The sequence below is a fragment of the Gymnogyps californianus genome, chromosome 21, assembly GCF_018139145.2.
Source record: "Gymnogyps californianus isolate 813 chromosome 21, ASM1813914v2, whole genome shotgun sequence".
Lineage (NCBI taxonomy): Eukaryota > Metazoa > Chordata > Aves > Accipitriformes > Cathartidae > Gymnogyps > Gymnogyps californianus.
The window spans coordinates 6,428,492-6,449,753 of record NC_059491.1 but is presented as its reverse complement, the minus strand read 5'-3'; the positions used below and the strand labels follow the sequence as shown (position 1 = coordinate 6,449,753).

The window sequence follows — 21,262 nt, the reverse complement described above, 5'->3', positions numbered from 1 at the left end:
GCAGAGATAACATAGTAGCTATTTAACTTATTCAGAATCTCTTAGCAATGCTAAAATAAGTATATATGGCTATGTTTTTTTAAATTTCTGCATGAAAGGCACTATTCAGTTTTTGATTATGAGACTAAAAATGGATATAAATAGAATAAACTTGTCCGTTGTAATTAAAATTGAGCAGTATATTTCAGGAGGATGGGTGAGACAGAATATACAACCAGACCTATGTATGGTCAATACACATTTTTAGTACCATCTACTACTCATATTAAATAATTAAGAGTCCTCTGATTAACATACCATGCCCTTTATGTAATGATTCAAAGAAGTCATGACGAGTAAAATGGGATTCTTCCTGGCTATTAATACTGGCGGGACCTGAAGAAGAATGCAGCCCATGAGATATTTCACTTGCAGACTCCTTCTTGCTTGTAAATTGACCGCTATTCAAAGAATACATTTTAATATCTTTAATTTCAACTTGCAGTCTATCACTTGTAGATTCATCTTCTCCTGGTACAAAATTCTGAATTGATATTTGTCCTAGATGACCTACAAGCAGTTCAGAGCTACCAGGCTTTCGAGGTATTGAGACAATCGGTGATTCAATGTTTACATTTAATATAAGCTTAATAGTATCAGTTTTGAGAGGCTGTGATCCAAATGCACAGCCTTCATTATCTTCTAAGTTGGCAACATCTCTTGATCGTGGTGTTGTATCAAACAAAGAAACCATTTCACTGTATTCAGCAGTTTTAGTTGCCAAGACTGTAGTAACTTTTGAAGCTGCACTTTTCAGCATGCTGCGGAAATTCTCTTCCAATTCATCCATTGACAAAGTTAGTTCTTTCAAAAATTTAGCTGAGTGGTTGTAGTGTAAGGAGGCCATTTTGAGGTTGAGGGAACACTCCTCTTTTGACTTTTCTGTGAAAGTGAAACTTAAAGCATCTGGAAGGCTATTTCCATCATCAAGCCTAAAGAATAAAGATTCAAAGTAATCTACATCACCAATGAGATTTTCGTACCTTACCGTATTCCCTATGCTGACAACATACTGGTTCTTAACACTATCTTGTGTTAGGTCCATAAGGTGAAGGCATCCAAGAGAGCCATTTACATCAAATTTACTACACATAGAGACATTGACTTTGGTGCCACCAATACTGGCTGTTGCAATTTTTCTGCCATATTTTTCTCCATTTGTCATGCCAACTGTCCTGAGGAGGAGTATATTTAACCAGTGAATATCAACTGCTACCTCTGTATTCTGTACATAAGTAGACTGGAAGGTTTCCTGTTCCCTCCAATCTCTTTCCAAGTCAGTTATTAAAGGCTGAGGACTAGAATCTTCCTTCTCCTTCGGGAAAGACTTCTGCAGAAACCCAATCAGTTCAACAATAGTCTCTGGATTAAGGATGATATCCAGGTTGTTCACCTGTACAGAGATCACCTGCAGACTGCTATCCAAATTCATCGATGGGCATTCTGCACTCACAAACTGATACTCTAATTTTATCAGGGATTCTTGATCTTTTCCATTGTTACCCGATGAAGCATTTGAGGCTGTAGTGCATCTCTCTGCCAAACTAGCTACGTCAATGGGATGTGCATCATATGGTCCATAAACTGGGGACTGAGCCCTGCTGTCTCGAAGACTTCCTGTTGGCACATCAAAACTCAGATTCTTATGAGAAGCCATCAAAAGATCAAAATCTGTTCCATATGTTTGCATAGTATCAACGAGTAACAGACCATGAACAGTCAGCGACACTTCCGCATCATATGGCCTTTTCACAAAATGGGCATTGGTGCCAAAAACTTTGAGTACAGAGATATATCGTCCATTACTTTCAACACCCAACTGCATACAGTTTACTTTGAATTCAGCCAAAAGCAGCTGAGATTCAACAAGAACTTCCCTGGTATGCTGCTCTAGCATTACAACACTCTGTGTTAGATTCATTACAGAATCATGCAAACTGCCAAGCTGGTCTACCTCTGCAAATATCTTGTCTTTCCCTAAATGTAGGGCATCAGAAGACTTAGTTTCAGATGTACTCAGCTGTGTACAACAGTTCTTCAGAGCCAATATTTTGTCTTCATTGATATGAATTTTCAAGTCTGGCAGAGTGCCAGACAAGACAGCTCCTGGGTATTTTGGGTCAGATGTATATATCAATCTGCGCTCCAACTGCAAGTGAACATTGAATTTTTCTACCACATGAGTTGGACCCACATCACTATCTTGAACGTGTTTCCAGTTGTCTTTCACTCGGCCCACCATGATCTGAAGGTCCATAAATGAAAGCGTGTATCTCTCATACATTTTTTTACTCATTAAGTGTGCTTGTAGCTGCTCTTCACTTATTTCTACTCCAGTAAATTCAGACATTTTGATGCCACTATTAGTGTTAGATTCTGGTGGTGGAGTATTGGGAGGAGTTGCAAGAGGTGTTTTATATTCCTCATCACTCAATTCATTGACTTCTGAAGAAAAAGTATCTGCACTCCTTTTAGATTCTTCTGTGGATTAAAAAAATAATAGTAAACAAACAAACAAACAAAAGTATTCTCCTCCCTCCTTGGATGTTTCCCATCATTACCTGATCATCCTGTCTGAAGCTCTATTTTTTTTAAACACAAAGCATATCCGGTACTGTCCTTGCCTCCTTCCACTGTCACTTTTTTTTTTCTCAACAGGAAATCTACTATACTTCTTTTACATGCATGCAGATGTCAGTCACAATGTACTATAGAATCTATTAAAAGACACTATTGTCTAATTTTTTAATCCACTTACTATTACTACAAGATTTAATCAAGTTGTTAAAAAAAAAAAATCCATTATTCTGCCTATGCAATTCTTTTGATCCTCAAAACCAACTGAAAGGTAAGAGCTACTTAACTACAATATATTTATGATCAGAAGTTTTTGTCCAATTAACTTTATTGCCTAATATTAACTTTCGTTTTATTATCGTAAGAAAAGGATTTTTTCTACTCTATAAAGCAGGAACACCTGCCAAAACTTTCCTGTACATTTTTACCTTTTTTTTTTTTTAAGCTCAAGCTACTCTAAACAGCCCAATGCTTCAATTTCACCGGGAAATACAAATCAATCTTGCATAAACAATTTGTGTTCTTTTTCTAGTTTGCCATAAGACAGAATTTACTAAAAAGGAAGCTACTAAAACCTTGCAGAGATTAGTTGGTGCTAGAAAAGATTAAATGATTCAAAGACATCCAGAGTAAAAACATTTCACTGTAGACAATTTTGGGCTTGACACCTCAGCTTTCCACTGCAACCACAAAACAACTCATCCTACAGCTATACTTTTTAAAAAAGGAAATGAATACCACATAGATATCTCTTCCAATTTTTTTTAACATATGCTCACATACCATACAGTTCAGCTAGATTTTAAGTAGGTCTAATTTTATTTACGAGTTCTGCTGTACTTTCTTTTTGATTTTCCTGCATTGTTTTCCTAGTGGAACCCAAAAGAAGCAATGATTTGTTTAAGAAGCAATGATCTTAACTTTTGATACAAACAAAGGACACCAATTTTCCTTTCACTTTTATTCGGCTAGCTATAGACGCATGTGCTAAGAACACAGATCCATGTGACTCCAAAATTCAAGGGCTTCTTGAAAGCATACTTTCACTGGGAGCACTGTCCCAAAAAAGCATTTGACAGCTAAATCTTGTAACACTCTAAGCCAAAATCATCTCTATGGTAAAGTGCCTGACACACTAGCTTCACACCTGTTTACAGCCTTCAAGAGGTGCAAGATATCACAGGGGAGTCTTTAATTTAAAAGTTAATCCCAAAACAAACCCTCAACAAAGCCAAAAAAACTGCACACGCCCCCATTATTTTTAAAACTGTATATCAATCTTAATTAAAAATGTATTGATAATAGCAGAATTATTATGTGAAACTCTATGCATATGTAGAGGAAATAACCTTAAGACGTCTCTACTTTCTACACAGACAAAAGAGTTTCTGGGAGAAGGTGGAAAGAAAAGGAAAGCTGCAAAAATTCTAGATCATACCTTGAGAATTGGTAAGTAATATTCTTCCCAGATCTACAACAACTAACACTGGATCCACAAATTTGAAATCATCAGGAAAGATCACCTGAGGGGCAGAAATATCAAGGCACACGGTCCAGCTTTTGCTGTTTTCCTGAAAGTTAAGAAGAAAGATATAATAGGCCATAAGAAATAGTTTCCCCTCAATACAAAAAAAGCCATGTCAAACAAATCAATCTAGTTAGCCACTTTTTCACCTGAAGAGCTAACCTTCACAAACTTCAGCCACACTAAAGTTTGGTAGCTTGTTAAACCACAGACTCCCATCACAGTCAATGAAGAGACATTTTCAGTAGGTGAAACATCCCATGCTAAGATAGATGCAATGAATCCCTCTCCAGAGGGACTCCCCATCTCTAAGCTGAGGAGAGTGAATCTACCTGCACAGCTAAGAGAAGGCATTTACCTTTTACATGACACTGGATCAGATAAATCCTTGTCAAGACTATCCATAAATACAACATGTGCAAGATTGTTTTATCAAACATCAAACTATTACTTTTTCAGAACAAATATTTTTTCATTTCACTGAAAACAACCTAAAACAACTATCTTGCATCACTATAGCTAACTCCAAAACTAGGGATTAATGACACTAATACATATACTAATATTACTTGAAAACTGAAGAATGAGCAAGCAACAAATTAAGGCGGAACAATTTTTTAATTTAGAAAATAATCTTTAAATAAGTTACACACAAATTTAGTAAGTTTGATGTAACAGAGCTCCAATGCACACTGGAGCCAACAAGTTGGTATGAAGTCATCTCAGTAATGGGGTCAAGCACAGAAAATCGCTATTCTGCCATTAATCGCAACAGGTCTGTACCACAAAAACGGACTGTTTGACAGCAAAAGGAATACTACAGTACTACATGTAAAACTCTCCACTTTCTTAAAAAGAACACCACACAAATGAACAATACAAAAACCCACTCTTTAGAGCTTCAAGTCCTAAAACATATGGCAAAAAAGCCTACATAAACATTTTGGGGGCAAAAACTTACAATGAAGTCTCCTACTAGTAAACGATCAATGGTTTGCCTGATTTCAGCTTTTGTCTGCATTTTCAGCTTGTTGTACTGTCTTCTGGCAGCTTCAGCCACTCTTGCCTCCAACTCAGATTGATATCCGAAACCTGCACAAGAGATACAAAACTGACTAGGTATAATTTTGTTCATCTGTTATTAAATCCGGGGGGGGGGGGGGGGGGGGGGGGGGGGGGGCGGGGAGAGAAAAAAGAAAAGATCTATTTTAAATTTTAGCAGCAAAATATAGGACAGGAGAACATAGCAGTTGAAAGCCATTGGCTGTACCTATACACCAGGCTGCTTCACAGAAAGAAGGATGTGTCTAAGCACAAAACAAACAATCCTACCAAAAAATACACTTCCCAAACCTTTTTCTGGTCTTTATTTGACAGACCTTCAATCTGAGTTACTAAATTTGATGGAGACAGAAAGCGTGACAAGTATGGCAACAGAGGAAATTCTGACTAAACGTTAAGAAGTCTGTGGAATGTGTAGGCAGTCTTTTTTGTTTGTTTTAAACTTCACCTCTAACATCTATAGAATATTCTCATCTTGTGAGAAAAGGTAAGTATCACACACACCTTTATGCTAGGTAACTTAAATCTTTTGGTATTTGCCAGAATCAACAGAAAAAGAATTGGTACTTTAAGAACATTTTAATACTCCTTATTCTCACCTCTCATCTCCTCAGAAACTGAACTTTAACAACTAAAACTGCAAAGACAGTCACTTTATAATGATACAGGCTCAGGTACTAGACTCCTAAACCTTCCTGTCCTTAGAAGCTTAGGGAACCAGTATGTTCAACATCTAAAAGCCAAGGTACCTCAAGCAGCTGTAACCAAGGTCAGAATTAATTTAACCAACAGAAGAGATACAAAAGGAATTAGAACACAATTTCCCCTGTATCGTTACTATAGAAAATATTCTGCTTTTAACTGTCCTCTCAAAAAAACTGTTGTTCTCCATCAATTTCCAGAACAGATTACAGAAACAGGCCTCCTTATTTATGCATTTTAATTTAGGCAGCATGAACATCCACCATGTGGTATAGCAGCAACTTGCAATTTTCAAGTAGCAGTTTCAGGAGTCTGCCCAAGCAAAATCCTTGATTCAATTAAACAAAGAAACAAAGAAACAAACAAAAAAATCCAGAGGAGACTCAGAGTATTGCTTAATTTGAATTTAAAGTGGAGATTCTTTGATTAGTGCTTTGTATTTCTAAGAATGAAAATAAATAAAAATCAAATACAAGAAAAGATATAACACCACCAGAAAAAAACCCAACCCCACCAAAAAAACACGTTAAAGGTTAACCTGAGGTATGAACCCTTCCCTTGTAGAAGAAGTCAGCTACTTTCTTAATGGCTTGTGGATTGTAAATAATATTTAGAGGTCTGGTACTGACTTCCAGGCGCCTCTCAAAATTGCTGTGGATTGGATTTCTTTCGTAAAGCATCTCAAACACTGCGGCATCAGGATCTGCAACTGAATAAAAAATGAATTACAAGAAACAGTTGTAAAAAAAACCAAAACAAACAAATGGACAAAAGCAAAAAACAAACCCCAGAGAATTTAGTAACTAATTTTTAATTGGTACTACTAGGAAAGCAGTACCTGTCTGAAAATTCTTCAGTAACAGAAAAGCAATATGATCAACCTCTACAATCAACAGCAATTCAACGTTTGTATATACAAAAACATTTTCAGAATTGGGGTCCTAATGTTGAACTCCGAACAATTTTTTTTTTTTAAACCAAGACAAAGAGCAAGTGCAACTCCCATTGTCTTGAAATACATTTTTTCTTAGTCACTTTCTTTTAAAGTCAACTTGCACGCACCCTTATGTCTGAACAAAGCTTCTATGATTTTATCTTTACCTTGTGCAAAAAGCATTTGCATGAATTCAAACTCTAGGCATTCAGTTTTGAAATTTCTGGTTTGCAGGAATTACCTCACATGCTTGTTATCATCAAACATAAAATGAAATCTTTACCAGTGTTCTGATTAGTCATTTCTGAGGACAAACTCTGGAGTCCAAAGGAAGACATGCAGCCAACCTCTTTCTGCTGATAAGAATTTAAAAGAAAAAGATTGTTTAGATAAAATCAACCAAGCCACCTGATATAAGCATAAAAGTCTTTTCTGTATTAGTCTTATGGTCACTTTGTAAGTGAATTATATGTAGAGTCTGAGACTATTATATGCGCTTTTTTCCCTGATGTAGTCAAACAAGAGAATAAAGTATGACTGAGAAGCTAACACTATCTACTCATGTAGCAGACAGACTGAAGTCTGAAGTGCAAATTTCAGTCAGTTCTCTACCAGTTACAAAGTACAAAATACATGGGAAATTCTCATGGAATTAGATCAAATTCTGTTTGCTCAGAAGAGATACTTGAAATCTTTTCAGCAATTCATTAGGAAGGAAAAAAAAAAGTTCTGTATTTCTGCTTTTAGTGTAACAGTATATAGGTGAAATAAAACCTTACGTGGACCAAAGAGCTTTATGAAAAAGAACAATCACTGATTAAGCAGCAATGTTTAGAACAATCTTTGATTGTTCCAAAAATCAAATCTTGTTCATCAAATTATCTTCTTCCCAAAACACATAATTGTAACGTTAAAGTTACAAGCATACAGAGTAAACAATGAAGAGTTCTACGAATGATCTTTGGAAAGGGAGGGAAAAAGTAAGCTCAACAAGTGGAAATTTTTCTTCAAGACTTTTGCGTTCTCTTTCTGGGATAAGACACAAACCAAGAAAAACATGTGTTGAATTTTGGAATACAACTATTTTCATACACACTTACGCATCCTACATAGTAACTTAAAGAGTTTTTTTCACCTACAGGATTCGGGAAAACAAGAACAGGAAATATGGTCCCTTCTGTTGCCAAATCCCTCAGAAAAAGACCACCAAGCTGAACTTTGAGAAGGGAAGAATTTCTGCGAGGAAGGGATTCTGCTAAGATCTTTACACCTGGAATATAAATACATAAAATGTATTTCTTTTAGTATACAGCATAGGTTTTATTTAAATTTTACAGATAACGGATATCGTCCAACAAACAAATCTTTTGGAAATGCTTATATATATTTATTTCTACTAAAAAAATTAAACACAGAAATTTGGAATACATTACAATGATTGTGAGGTATGTATTTATATAGTTGTCTTCCTTTCACACATAACCATGTCTAAAATTAGATTTCTGTGTTGAAACCACTCACACATCTGAAGAGGGAAACTTATTTTCACTTGATATATCAATTTCTGCAAGCTGTTTCCATATTTTCATTATGAACTTTGTTGCAGTATAGTAATTTAAAGAATTAAAAACAAAAATCAATGGTCTGAAGGCGGACAAAGCTCTGGTCTTTTTTGAGAAAGAACAGAAATCGACTTAATACCTGAAAACTCCAGCTGCATAAAAGCAGTCTCCTCAGCCTGTACCACCTTCTTCTCCTTATGCAACAGAGTGAAAGAGCCACCCTGCAACTGTAGATTTAATTTAGCAAAAACATGATCTCTCTTTGTAAAGGTATTCATGCTAGAAGCATCTGCAGCAGGATCAAAAAATTCATCTGCACCTAATTAAAAAAAAAAAAAACAACCACAAACCAATGCATTAAATAAGTCAAGTTTCTGGAAGGCTACTAAAGAACAAAAAAGTTTCTCTGAATTTGAAAATAAAGATTTCCCCAGCTCTATAGAAGTAAAATAGAAACAAAGAATAAAGCAGATACACTTTCTTCCTTAACAAAACTGAATATTCCGTAGAACTCTTCTAATTCAATTCAGGTAATGTAAACCTAAATTTATGAAGACCCCAACAACCCAGTACTATTAATGTTATACCCAGCCACAGCACACTACATGACCCCCACCCACCTGAACAGAAAAAGTCCCAAAGCTCTTTGCCATAAATATCTGTAATAGCGGAAGCAAATGTATTCCATATATCGCTTTAGAAATAAGCAGGTACACCAGGTACCGAGATTTTTTTAACAGGTTAAGCTTTAGACAGGCTCTGCTGCCTAGGTATATCAGTTGCCACATGTAATCTTTTAACAGTACAGAACCAAAGAGTTGTTTCTGTTCACCTTTACCAGGTATCTAACTATGGTAGCGTTAACAGCCTTAAAAAGAAACAGAAAACCCTATAGTTCCATACCTAGTATGTCTTCTGGATTCCACTGTTCCTTTGGGTCTGGCAGCAGCCCTTCAAAAGGTTCACCTTCGTATGTTTGCTGAGCATATCCATACCAACCTCCCCAACCAGGAAACCAAGACTGAAGATACTGCAGCATTCCAGAGCTACTGCCATGTGCAGATTCGGCTGTAGGGGAACCTCCAGGGGAATCAGGCAGCGGCTCTTTAACACTCTATGTTTGAACATTGAAGACATACACATTACTGCTGATAAGTGAAAGAATATCACAAGCGTACAAAAACATCACAATAAAAATACAATTCCATCTACTATTTACTCAGCACTCTTCAGTATACCAGCAGTGATATTTTTCAATCAATACTTAGCCTATTAGGAGAGCAGCAGCAAAGAAATAACAAACATATCATCAGTTAACTGCTGCATATGCATATATGAAGCCATATGGCATTATTTAAATCTTAGTCTAGAAACACTAAATCAAATAAGAAGTCATTTGACACCATAAAATACAGCTCTAAATTTTAGCAACTGTCTTTGAAAGAGAGACAACATTGTACTGTTACAGAGATTAGTCCCTATTTTATCAAGTGTGCTCAGAAAGCCATTCACATGAGGCTCACTTCTGCCATATATTTATTCTGGGAAAATACTCATTATAGGCCCTTATTTCCACTCTCTGTTTTTAAGGTGAAGAGTACTTGCCCTAGGAATTCTGGCAAGGATACTACTAAGGAAGTGCATCATATGACTGGACAAAAGATTTCACTGTGCAAGTGACACAACAGTAAAAACTGAAAGAACTGAGCATTGTTTGCAATTTTAGCATTAATGCCACACTTCTAAATGAAAGCAAATACATGCTAACACTCTCCAGCAGAACAGAACACAATACCTCAGAATAATTCACTTAAAGATTCCAAATATTACCCTGTATGCAGAATGTTCCTCACCTCAGCTAGGTCATGAAACTTATCATGAACTATCTCATATAGTATCTTCAACTCTTCATAAGTTTGCTCATCCTCAATACGATGCATTTCTGCCTGAAAAGACAAAAAAGGTAAAGTAACTGCACTAAAAGAATATAGTATCTTGTTCACAAACATGTCAAACACCTCTGCACTGATTAAGTTAGAGATTCATAGAAAAAAGCAACGTGGCATTAATGATAGTATCCAAGCGCCTAAGCACGTGAAAACAAACAGAAGTCATGTGGGCAACCATAACACTGACACTCCCCTGTATTACAAATAAAGTTTATTTGCACTGTAAAATACATTATTTTAACACTTTTCGTAGTAAAAATTCCTTGCCCAACTATATCCTCCTATCATGCATCAGAAGCAAGGTTTGCAGCACCAAATTTAAGCCATGGAAAATAACCTGATTTAACAGAATGCCTAGCTTAGCCAGGAGCAAAAAAAGCTTCTATCTTGAGTAAAGAAGGTAGAGGAAATGAACTGCACAAATTAGGATGACGCAGTATTCACGTTCAGTTACTTAGACATGTTGTCTTCTTTGTACTGATTAACAAGTTGAGTGAATCATAAGCTTCCACAGACAAGTCTAAAAAATATATCATGGAACAAGAAAGCAGAAGACATTTTTCTAGTCCAATGGCATTGCCCTTGTTACATTTCACGGCTCTGCTGAAGACAATACAAGCTATATGAAAGTCTCCCACTTTGCCAGGTACTATAAATTTTCCAGTACATTGACCTACTCCTACAGTTCATGTCTAAATAACACAAGTAAGGATTACATACAACTTAAAGTATCAATAGAATTGCACCTGTAATTAAAGATAGGTGAGGTACATGGTGCCCTGAACTGATTTAATGAAAAAGTCCCAATACACCTAAAGATAAAAAGCAGCTAATTCTAGTTCACAGGTTTTTTTCTTTCTGAAGTAGGACACAGGTTCATTAGTATGGGCACTTTCCCTCTAAATTCTTCATCCCAAAATCAACTGTGGAAAAACAAAAACAAACAACAAAGCACCCCCAAACACACTGTCAACTAGCCACAATTTTTCCCACATTATCTACCCAACCATATGGGTGACCTGACACACTTCTGATACTTAAATACTTTTTGAGTCTACAAAGAACACGAGTTAAGAAAGCATGTCACAGACTGACATGAGCATTCTATGAGAGTTAATGCTATTTTTGGTGAAAACCAGTTACAGCTCAAAAAAAAAAAAAAAAAGACAGCTTTTTGCATAGCAAAACAACAACACAAGGACCCTGCTGCACACACACCTCCCACAAGCCCAGGTTTCAAGCATTAAAAACTCAGTTGTGGTCAAAAGACAGTCTGTTCAGCGAAAACAGCCTGCAGTAAAACTAAAGATGTTTCTAAACTGGAACAGATTTTAAATTTGAGAAGATGAAACAAATAAAGTGTAAGATGATTAATCAACACTGTAGAAAACTCAAATCTAAATACCTGCTCTGCAGTAGACAGTGGTTCCCCCTTCAACTTGCTGTAATACATGTCAGTGTAAGATATCGCATCTTGGGCCCGATGTAATGCAAACTCCCAGGTAGAACGTTGTCTCTGCTCCCTGATCTCCGAAAGATTAGCATTCAAAGCAAAGATCCACCATTCTCGGCAGCTGAAACATTTTTAAATTATTGTATTACCAATATTTCCAAAAAAACCAAATGCATGTCAAACTGCTGAAAGGTCCAGGAGAGGTTCAGTGAAAAAACAGAGGGCAACTGGTCAGAAAAAGCATCAGTGTTAGAGACAGCATATATGGGCTAGTTCTACAAATTGTGTAGAACAGTGCTCTGCAAAGTCCCCACCACTTTAGTGGGATTTAGTATAGCTTTTATATATCAGGCATAGACAACAAAATGTTGAGTTACACAGACCTCTGGTCTGAACTGATACCATCTTTCTTATTTATCAATAAAAGAAACTTAATAGGAGCTCTTTCCACAAAGAAAATTTCAGAACACCACAGTGTGTGCGCATGGGGGTAGGTAAGAATAATTTTATTTTAAGTTTGAATTACAGCTGAATATTTAAAACTGATTTATGAGGTAGGGGAACAAAACATGAAAACTGAAACTCTAATATATGATTATTATCTACCTTTTTATATTCGTCTTCATTCTAGTCTCCCTAGTATAGTTTTTAATATCATATTAACACCACCACATATGTAGATATACTTACTTCTCTGTTACTGTAAGCTTTGGTCTCCACTTCCTGAATTTAAGCTGTCGTTCCTTTCTAGCCAGTTCCTTTAAAAATCCCATGATCTGCTGATACTGCATCTTTTAGTAAAACAATACACAGATCAATTAGGCAATATTGGAGTGCTTTCCAAAGTAAAGGGGAGAAAAACCAAACCAAACAAAAAACCAACCACAAGCTTAGTTTATCTGCATCAATGGCCTGCATATGGCTTCAGAATTAAGATTAATGTCAATCATAATTCATAATTTGGTTCTCTAGTGTCACATATCTTCTCCCAGTAGCTAGTAGTTAATGTGTGACATGCAATTTACAGGCTTCTTTATTTACAAACACACAGAATGAAATCTCCTTCCATGTCACATTATCAACCTAACACCAGCTGCTATTGTACATTCTATAGACTAAAAAACCCCATATGCATCCCTCCTATTACCACAATAAACAAAGAAGAATGTAATTTTTTTGCAATAATCAGTTGCAGTAAAATAATTAAATAATTTTGAATGCTTGGTTTTAAAACAAACAACTTCTTTAGTATATTCCTTTCAGTTGCCTCGAAAACTAAATCTTTAAGAAAGTATTAATTTTATGCTACAATAATTGGTACTTAAGCTGTTACAAACAATACCAGTTTTATGACCCCTACAGGTATTTCACTGTTGGAATCAGCAACTGTTTTCTTAGGGACAGATAATTCAAGATGGCATTTTACCAGCAGAATCGTCAGAAGCACTGACATACAAACAACAGTTGCAGCACGTGGGAAGGAAAAATTCTCTATGTCAAACTACCAGTTTGAATTTGTAGACCTTGTGATAACCAAAATATAAAGGAGTATCTCCTCTAATCAGTCGTTTTGTTAGAAACTGACCACAAAGCAGTGTGCAATAGAGCATACAGATACCCAAGCAATCTTGAAGACTAACTAGTCTGGACACCCAATGCAGCCGAACATAGTTAATAGCACAGAGTTCATGATGGCCTCATTTACCCTGCTGCTCAACAGTCTGTTTCAGATATTGAGAGTTAAATGAAGATGGTTGGTATTTACCTGTGAAAGCTTCAAGGGTATAGTCTCAAGCTGAATGTCACACTCAAGCCGTGGAGTCTGGCGTGATCTTAAAGGCTCCTTAGAACAATTTCTCTTAAGAAGAGCGGAAGTGCACACAGGTTCCATGATGTAGTTATGATCACGACTTTCCATACTTTTATCCATTGCTTCCTGTGGGTTACAAGCAAATTTATTCTATAAGAAATGAGTGTCCAATACTTATTAGGATGCATTGTTTTCATATACTAGAATACACTTTATTAGCATGCCAGTCCATACATGTGCTCTCTTCAAAAGTAAAACAAGGTATTTCACAGCACAGCCTTTATGGGTTGCACACGTATCCTATCATTACAGCATGAAACCATAAACTTCTGTTGCTCTTAAAAGCACCAGATCCGATAAATTTTAAGTCATTTACATCTGCAATATAAAAGGAGACTAACAACAACAAAATCTCTCTCTTGTACCTGTAGCTGACCAGGAGGCAGGTCACCCAATAAAGTGCAGTTAGTATCCCAATAAACACTGAAGTCGGCAACATCCAACTGTTTCTTCCGCATCAGCTTCTCTACCTGAAGTAGAAAAAGTGGAATAAAGTCAAGATCACACACCACGTGCCATGTAGTTTTCAGTTCTACATACTCAATAAACAATATGAAATGCCCAGAATTAATTTAATAACCAGATTATTAAAATGCCATACATTTTACTAAATATTTACTAGCACCCATAAAATACAGCACCACATCTTAGCTGCCATGAGTTCTTGTACAAAAAGTTATACTTACTGGTTCAAATACCGCATTTTGCATTGATACATTTTTGATGCATATGCCAAATGCAAATGGCTGCAAAGGATTTGTGACACCATCTTCAAACCTCAAATGGACATCCTGAATTTTTAACTAGACAGAAAAAAAAACATTACTAGAGACAACTAGTTACATCATTAGAGTGGACAGCAGTACTATTCATTAATACTGAAGCAATTTAAATATTAAATTTCCGCAATTCTCCAACAAATTTCTGGTAGTTATTTAGACCTCACAGAAATCCTATTCCTCACTTCTGTTTTTGTACTCTCTGGTTCTATCTTCTCCTCAGATACCACTAGTCCCTGCCGTTCTCCCCAAAAACAACTAGCCACTTTCACAAGACAGTGTACTTTATTTTGCTATCCTACTATTATTCTCTATTTTAAAGGCAAATGTGTAATTGCCAACCGAAGACTCAAATTTGTTTTATGTACTAGACTCATCAGAATGGGCCAGAATTACCAACTAATAACACTACAAGGTGAACCAAACTAATTTTACATTGGTAAAACCTTTGAGAGCACCAAGTTACTGTGGTTTCTCAGAGAATGTAGAGTCTAGGACTGAGAAAAGTATAGATAATCTCGCCTTGAGCTCCTGCACCAAATACATTCTTCTCAAACATATCAGGAAAAGCAAGCAGTCTGAGGTATCTTGCTTCTAAACAGCCTCTAGTGAGTTGAAACACAACCAAATAAAATAGTCAGTCTATCTGCACATAAGGAAAAAGAAGGATAGTCCTTTCATGGAGGCGAGCAGACAAACTTTAGCAAGTAATATGTAGAAAGCTTCTGGTTCTTAAACACAAATGATTAATGATGTAAACGTTACTAAAATTTCATTAACTACATTAGGACTTCCAAAAAGAAAAGCAACAGAGAGTAACAGCCGTACTTTTGAGTAATTTTGAAATTTAGGAAACACATGGCAGATTTTTATTAATAGTAGAAAAAGAATAATCAAAGAACTTGAGAGACAACACACAGTCAAGTAATCAAAACCATAGACCAGCAAAGAGATTTGTTTCTTTACAAATTATCTTTTTACCAAAACAAATCATGCTCTTCTGCTTCATAAACAATTCAATTATTTCGGTGGGTTTATCAATCAAAGCATTAAAATGTGAGAAAAAAAAAAACAGATTTCATGCAAATTCATTATCTACCTACTGTTATAAACCAAAAAAAGTTGATGTTTTCCCCTTGGTAAAAGCAGGATGGAGGGTTTTCCCTTTCCAGAAGTGCCCATCAGGACTAGTTTAAGACTGAAGTTACGAAGGTTCAATCTGAAAAGGGACTGTCCTCTGCCAAACATCTGCCTTTGATTTACGTATTTCTTCTCTGAGGACTACACCATGTGAAGCACAGTAGGCACAGGTAATTCTTAACAAGTGGGAAAAGCTCTACAATGCAAAGGCTTACTTCAATGTTTTCTACAATTCTTGTGACTACAGATGCAGTAACTGAGTACCAGTAAGATTCCCCTTTCTGTTGTTGTTCTTTCTAAAAGAGAAAATAGGGATAAGCATTAACCACTACTGTAACAACTCGTCAGGAAATAATATACCTTGTTACACCGAAATTACTGTGAACGGGGAGAAAGAAAAAAAAAACCAAACAATTTCAGTATCTCCAACATATGTGGGACACACAACATGACGGGGGTGGGATGGGGCAGAAATTGGACTATGTTAGCATGTATAAATCAAATTCTAACTTAGTTTCCTATGCATTTGTTCTTCTACTTGTTAGGAGACTTAAATGCAATCCATCTACCACAGCGGTTTCTTCAGCATAAAGGACAAGCATGACTCACTTTCCATTTTTCTTCAAGTGCTAGAAGAAGGGCTTTCTTGTGTTCTCTTTCTTGCAACTTCTCCCTTTCCTCATCAAAATCTTCTTTTTTCTCTGGTGCACCAATTAAGTGCAGTTTTGAGACAGATATCAGCCATGGATCCACATGTGGGCGATAAAAAGGTATCTGTAGTGTTATTTTGCCAATGAAACCTAGATATACAAAACAGAGATGATATCAGACTCCTGTGTAAACATACTTTATCACCCTTGGAAAACCTGAAAGAAAAAGTGGTGTAAGAAACAAACACGCTCAAATAGAACTGGATTACCTGAAAACAGATTACCTCATTTGTTCAAGCGTCTGACTCACAGGTAAAGGTTCTTCTAAAATATGCAGTACTTCCTGTTTATAAATATTTGTCCTGCACACACAAGCAAAATACAAACCTGCCTTTACTTCAAATGGTAATTCCAGTTCCTTCAAGGCATCTTTCTTTAGTGGCAAATTTTCCAATTCAACAGCACCTATACAAAGCAGAAAAAAAGACAAGCCTGCTAAACAAAATTATGTTAAAGAATGCCAACTTGAACATTATAAGCCTAAAATGACTAGCACTGTATTTTAAAGAAAAGAAATCAAATAGGATTTCATGAGAACAGCCAACCTACCACTTCACATTGTGTTACAATTGCAATGGTTATTTAATATACTTGTTAATTTTCCAATGCCATGTGCTCAGGCTATTTGATGAGGTCATCTAGAAGCAATCTTCTGCAAGGTTTTAGATCTGAACTTTATTGTAACCAAGGAGAAAGCTTCTCCTCATTGTCTTTTCAAAAGAGATACTTCAAGTATTTTCTCAATATTACAAAAAGCACGCACAGAAAAGCTTTGAAGTGTTATAAAATACTCTCTCCAGAAACAGCAGATACCAGCAGCAACAGGTAAATTAGAAAGCATTGATTTGAGGACTCTGTGAAAGTACAAGACTCGTGAACGTAACATGACATAACATGACATCAACAACAACTCTTAATTACAGGGGAGCAACTACTAGCACCAAAACGTAAGAGGTAAAGACTTCAGAATACTTCCTGCCACAGTCCCTCAACAGGAAAGCTACTGAACAGTATTAAGAAAAATGACATTCAAATATTACATAAATTAAACATGCTGATAAGATATGCTAAGCATACTTTTGAAAGTTTCATATAAATTGGTTTAACAGTGTTGACACAAAGCAAAGATAGGAACACAAGAGAATTTACTATTCACTGTAAAGTGCTAGCACAAAACTCTATATTAGAAGGGTTTATACCAACATTAAACACAATATTAAGTGATTGTTTCTATTCCACCTTCCAGTTATTACAAAAAAATAAAACTTTTTTTTTTTTTTAAATCACAGTATGAAAACACTACAGAAAATACCACAAAGCCTCACCCTTTAGAAGAGCGACCGAAAGTTGGTCTGTGTTCAGGTTATTGACATATTTGCCCAAATAGGTGTTGAGGACCCAGGCTACCAATCCTTCCAACATGACTGTCCTAGAAGAGGGCAACTAATGTTTTTCTGTCATTTTCTGGATTTCTGTTCCATAATTATAGTCTCACTCTGAAAGAAAAAACATGAAGAAAATGATTGTCTGAAATACACACTTTCAGCAGAGCTGACATACTGCTATCACTGTAATTCTTACTGTAATCAATCTAAAAAGCAGTAAAAACACTAAGCTCGATTTCTACTTTAAAAAAAATGTTTTATGCTATGCCCTTTAAGTCTCAAATCAGAGTTTCATATAGAGCTTTGATGATTACAGACCACTCCCATTTGCAAATTAAGTTCATCTTTCCATCCTTTTTTTTCTCATCAAAACACCTCATTTTGTTGCAATAATCAATAAGGCCAATCTACAATCCTCTTCCAGAAAATGGAAGACTAAAACTCCACGTTGATCTGAAGCAGTTTTGCACTGGCCTCCTCGACTTCTGCTGCCAGTATTTTCTTCAAGTTGCCAGCATTCTGGTTTTGGAAGCCTGGTCTAAAGTAGCAGCCCAGAGCCTTCAACTGTATTTTTGTAGAATTCTTATGACATCTGTGAAACAACTCACCCTACCCAAACCCCTTTTTTGGGAAGAGCGTATGTGTGGGAAGTAATCAGATACAAGTCCCATAAATAGCTCATCAACAGTCACTCTAACAGGTTTTCAAAGTGATGGCATAGATTACTGCATCAAGGAGGGGAAAAAAGCTACATTAGAGAAGCAACACTGGACACACATGTAAACATTTCCCTTCATACTCCTCTCCAATCATCTCTGTTTCAACTTATGTGGTAATCAGACCATTAAAACCCCTAAGTCCCTGTTCAAGTTTTTAACTAGTGAATTGCAAAACTACTATTAGCTTCTGCAAGGGCAGGATCAAGCATGTTATTACAGTAAGGAAAAAAGCATGCAGGCCATATCTTGAGGTTAGAGTGCAGTAAATGCATCAGTTCTGTGTTTAGCAAAGTCTCCCAACTCCACATACCTCCCTAAACCAGTGTACGTAAGATTGAGTTCCACAGAGCAGAAAAGCAAGATATGTCAGACTTATTTACATCTGACAATAGAAGAAAACAACAAAAACGATGACTTCAAGAGTTACATTTTAAATTTTATATTAAGATTCAGGGTTTTCCCATAATGAGGTTTGCTTGATTTTAGGCACCCACATTTAAGCCTTTGTTTGTTTAAAAAAAAAGCCACTGAAAACATTTAACTAACACAGTTAAATAAAATAACCAGAATTAATCAAATAATGAAAGGCTTTTTCTAAAGGCTGAAAAGTGAAACTATGCTGTCATGCAGAATGAAACACAAACATCATAAATAACATAGGGAAGTTACATTCGAATAAAGCATATCTTCATGTTAAACACGATTAACATTTTTATCTTTGTAAAATTTCTCAACATTTTTCAAAAACAATAGTATTATTCCACACAGTAAAGACCAAACATTCGCACACATAGGGCCACCACATTATAGGTTTTTATTCTAGTAAAATGCACAAGAAAGCTGAAGTTCAACAAAAGCAAATATAGTAATCCTTGCGCATTACCCTTAAAAAAATAAGTAAACAAAAAAAGAAATGTACAGGTGTTAGGAGCCAAATCAGAGGAAAGATCTTGAAGAAACATTCAGTAGCACAGAACAGGTTAGCATCCCAGTGACTGAAAACCTCCAGTGCATGAACAATTCCACACCTGAAGTCATCGTAAGAACTGTAAATAAAGTAAATCATCTCCTTAACCTAAACTTGTGGCACATAATCTAGAAATCTTTCAAGTGTTTTAAGGCTTTTACATTTTTAACTTTCTAGTCCACTGCTGTGCCACTGGGAAGAAAAACAAAACACTTATTTTCTATGACAGTGTTCTTATTTCCTTAACACACATAGTAAAAAAGGAACAGGTCCAAACCAGGACCTTGCTCAAAGCTGCCTCATTTTTTCTGGAAAAAGATGCAATTTTTCCAACAGGGAGGACGAGACAGGCCCTGAAAGAACGGGGCCGGGGTGGGGCAGCTCAAAGGCTGCGCGGCAAGGAGGGAAGCGAGCTGGGATGCTGCTGCCTGTCAGTGGAAGGTGGAGGGGGACATTTTACTCAGCGGCCAGTCACACAAAAAAAGGGCGGGGAGGAGCTTTCAGGACACTCTCCCTCCTCTCTCTCCACGCAAGCAAACACACCGTGGGGAGGAGGAGATAGGCAAGAGAGACCTGTTGGCACGCAACGCGTGTCGGAGACGAAGCGAAAGGTCACCTTGCCCAGAGGCGGCCGGAGAGAGCCCTGAGGAAGCCACGGAGAGGCCGGGGGCAAACAGCCTGCGCCACGCGGCGAGGGCGCCTGAGGAGCACCCTCGAGGCCCGGCCGCGCGGCTGAGGGCGGAGGCGCCACACAGAACCCCGGCGGAGCGGCAGCGCTCCCCTCCGCGGCCCCGGCCCCGAGGCGTAGGGACAAGGGACTGCGCGGCTGCCCCTCGACCCCCCCCGCGGGGCCGGGACGGCGGGGCGGAGCCGTGCGAGGGGCGTGAGGCAGGGAGGGGCCCCTCAGGGCCAGGGCCGCGCCATGCAGCCGCGGTCGAGTTCGCAGCGCAGGCTGACGCAGGAGGAAACGACAGCCAGGCCCGGGGCCGCCGTGTGGCGGCGCCGCCCCGCGCCCCCAGCCCGCCGGTACCCACCTGGGCTCCCGGTGGCGGCCGCCTCCTCGATGGTGCGCCGGGACGGCGGGCCGCACGCCAATCGATCCCGAGCCAACCGACGGGGGGACGCCTGGGTAAGGGAGCGCCGCGCTATCGATTGTGCGCCTCCCCCGCCTCTTTGAGGCGGAGCCGGGCCGGCCTGCGGCGGGGCGGCAGGGGCCGCTCTCGCTCGGCGCCGCGCCGCCGGTAGGGGCGCCCGGGGAGCGCGGCCCCGCGCCGGCCTCGGAGCCCGGGGACGCGAACGTCCCGCCAGCGGGAGGGCGGGCCGCCCTCGCGTGCCTGCCTGCCTGCCTGCAGCTCGGCACGGCAGGGCCCGCCCGGGAGCCCTGGCCAGAAGGTTGTGTCGGGCTGGGATCCTCACGAGGGGCCCCTCACAGCCGCTGTCGTGTCAAGTAAATGGCAGTAAACAAAGTCTTTTGGCTCTTAAAAGCGTCAAAGGTCCATTTGCCCGGACTGGAGGTCAAGATGATGGCTTCGTTGACGCTGAAGTGAAAGAACGGTGTTTGTGGAGCATAGTGCCTGTGCACAGGCTGCAGTGGATCGGTCCTCTTGTAATTAGGCAGTAACAATAGGAAATAAAATTGTTTGGAAAGCAGCAGCTTAACCTATGGAATTAAAGAACCCGTTCTAGAAATGAGAATTTTGTTTAATGAAGAGGTCAGGAAACTTGAAGATAGATGTAATTATAAAAATGCTGGCTTTTTTTTTTACTTTTTATAAGCAAATGCAAGCACATTTTTCCTACTTCAACATAAAACTTGGATTTTCCTTCTGTCACACAGCTCCACAATTTGAAAACCCAGTAATTAACTGCCATAATGGAATCCTCCTTTT

The 21,262-nt window shown here is 38.1% G+C and overlaps 1 protein-coding gene across 1 annotated transcript in view; it reads right to left on the bottom strand.

The window, feature by feature from the left end:
- VPS13D (vacuolar protein sorting 13 homolog D) overlaps positions 1-20,452 on the bottom strand; it is a 107,710-nt gene extending 87,258 nt beyond the window's left edge. Inside the window, 19 exon segments of the mRNA XM_050909520.1 lie at positions 298-2,520; positions 4,055-4,187; positions 5,103-5,233; positions 6,444-6,614; positions 7,123-7,195; positions 7,979-8,109; positions 8,541-8,720; positions 9,305-9,515; positions 10,255-10,347; positions 11,756-11,924; positions 12,494-12,594; positions 13,569-13,739; positions 14,039-14,143; positions 14,360-14,476; positions 15,808-15,888; positions 16,202-16,392; positions 16,630-16,707; positions 17,628-17,798; positions 20,408-20,452. Coding sequence (XP_050765477.1) covers positions 298-2,520; positions 4,055-4,187; positions 5,103-5,233; positions 6,444-6,614; positions 7,123-7,195; positions 7,979-8,109; positions 8,541-8,720; positions 9,305-9,515; positions 10,255-10,347; positions 11,756-11,924; positions 12,494-12,594; positions 13,569-13,739; positions 14,039-14,143; positions 14,360-14,476; positions 15,808-15,888; positions 16,202-16,392; positions 16,630-16,707; positions 17,628-17,724 — 4,456 coding nt within the window. The 5' untranslated portion in view covers positions 17,725-17,798; positions 20,408-20,452.
- Positions 20,453-21,262: the final 810 nt, after the last annotated feature.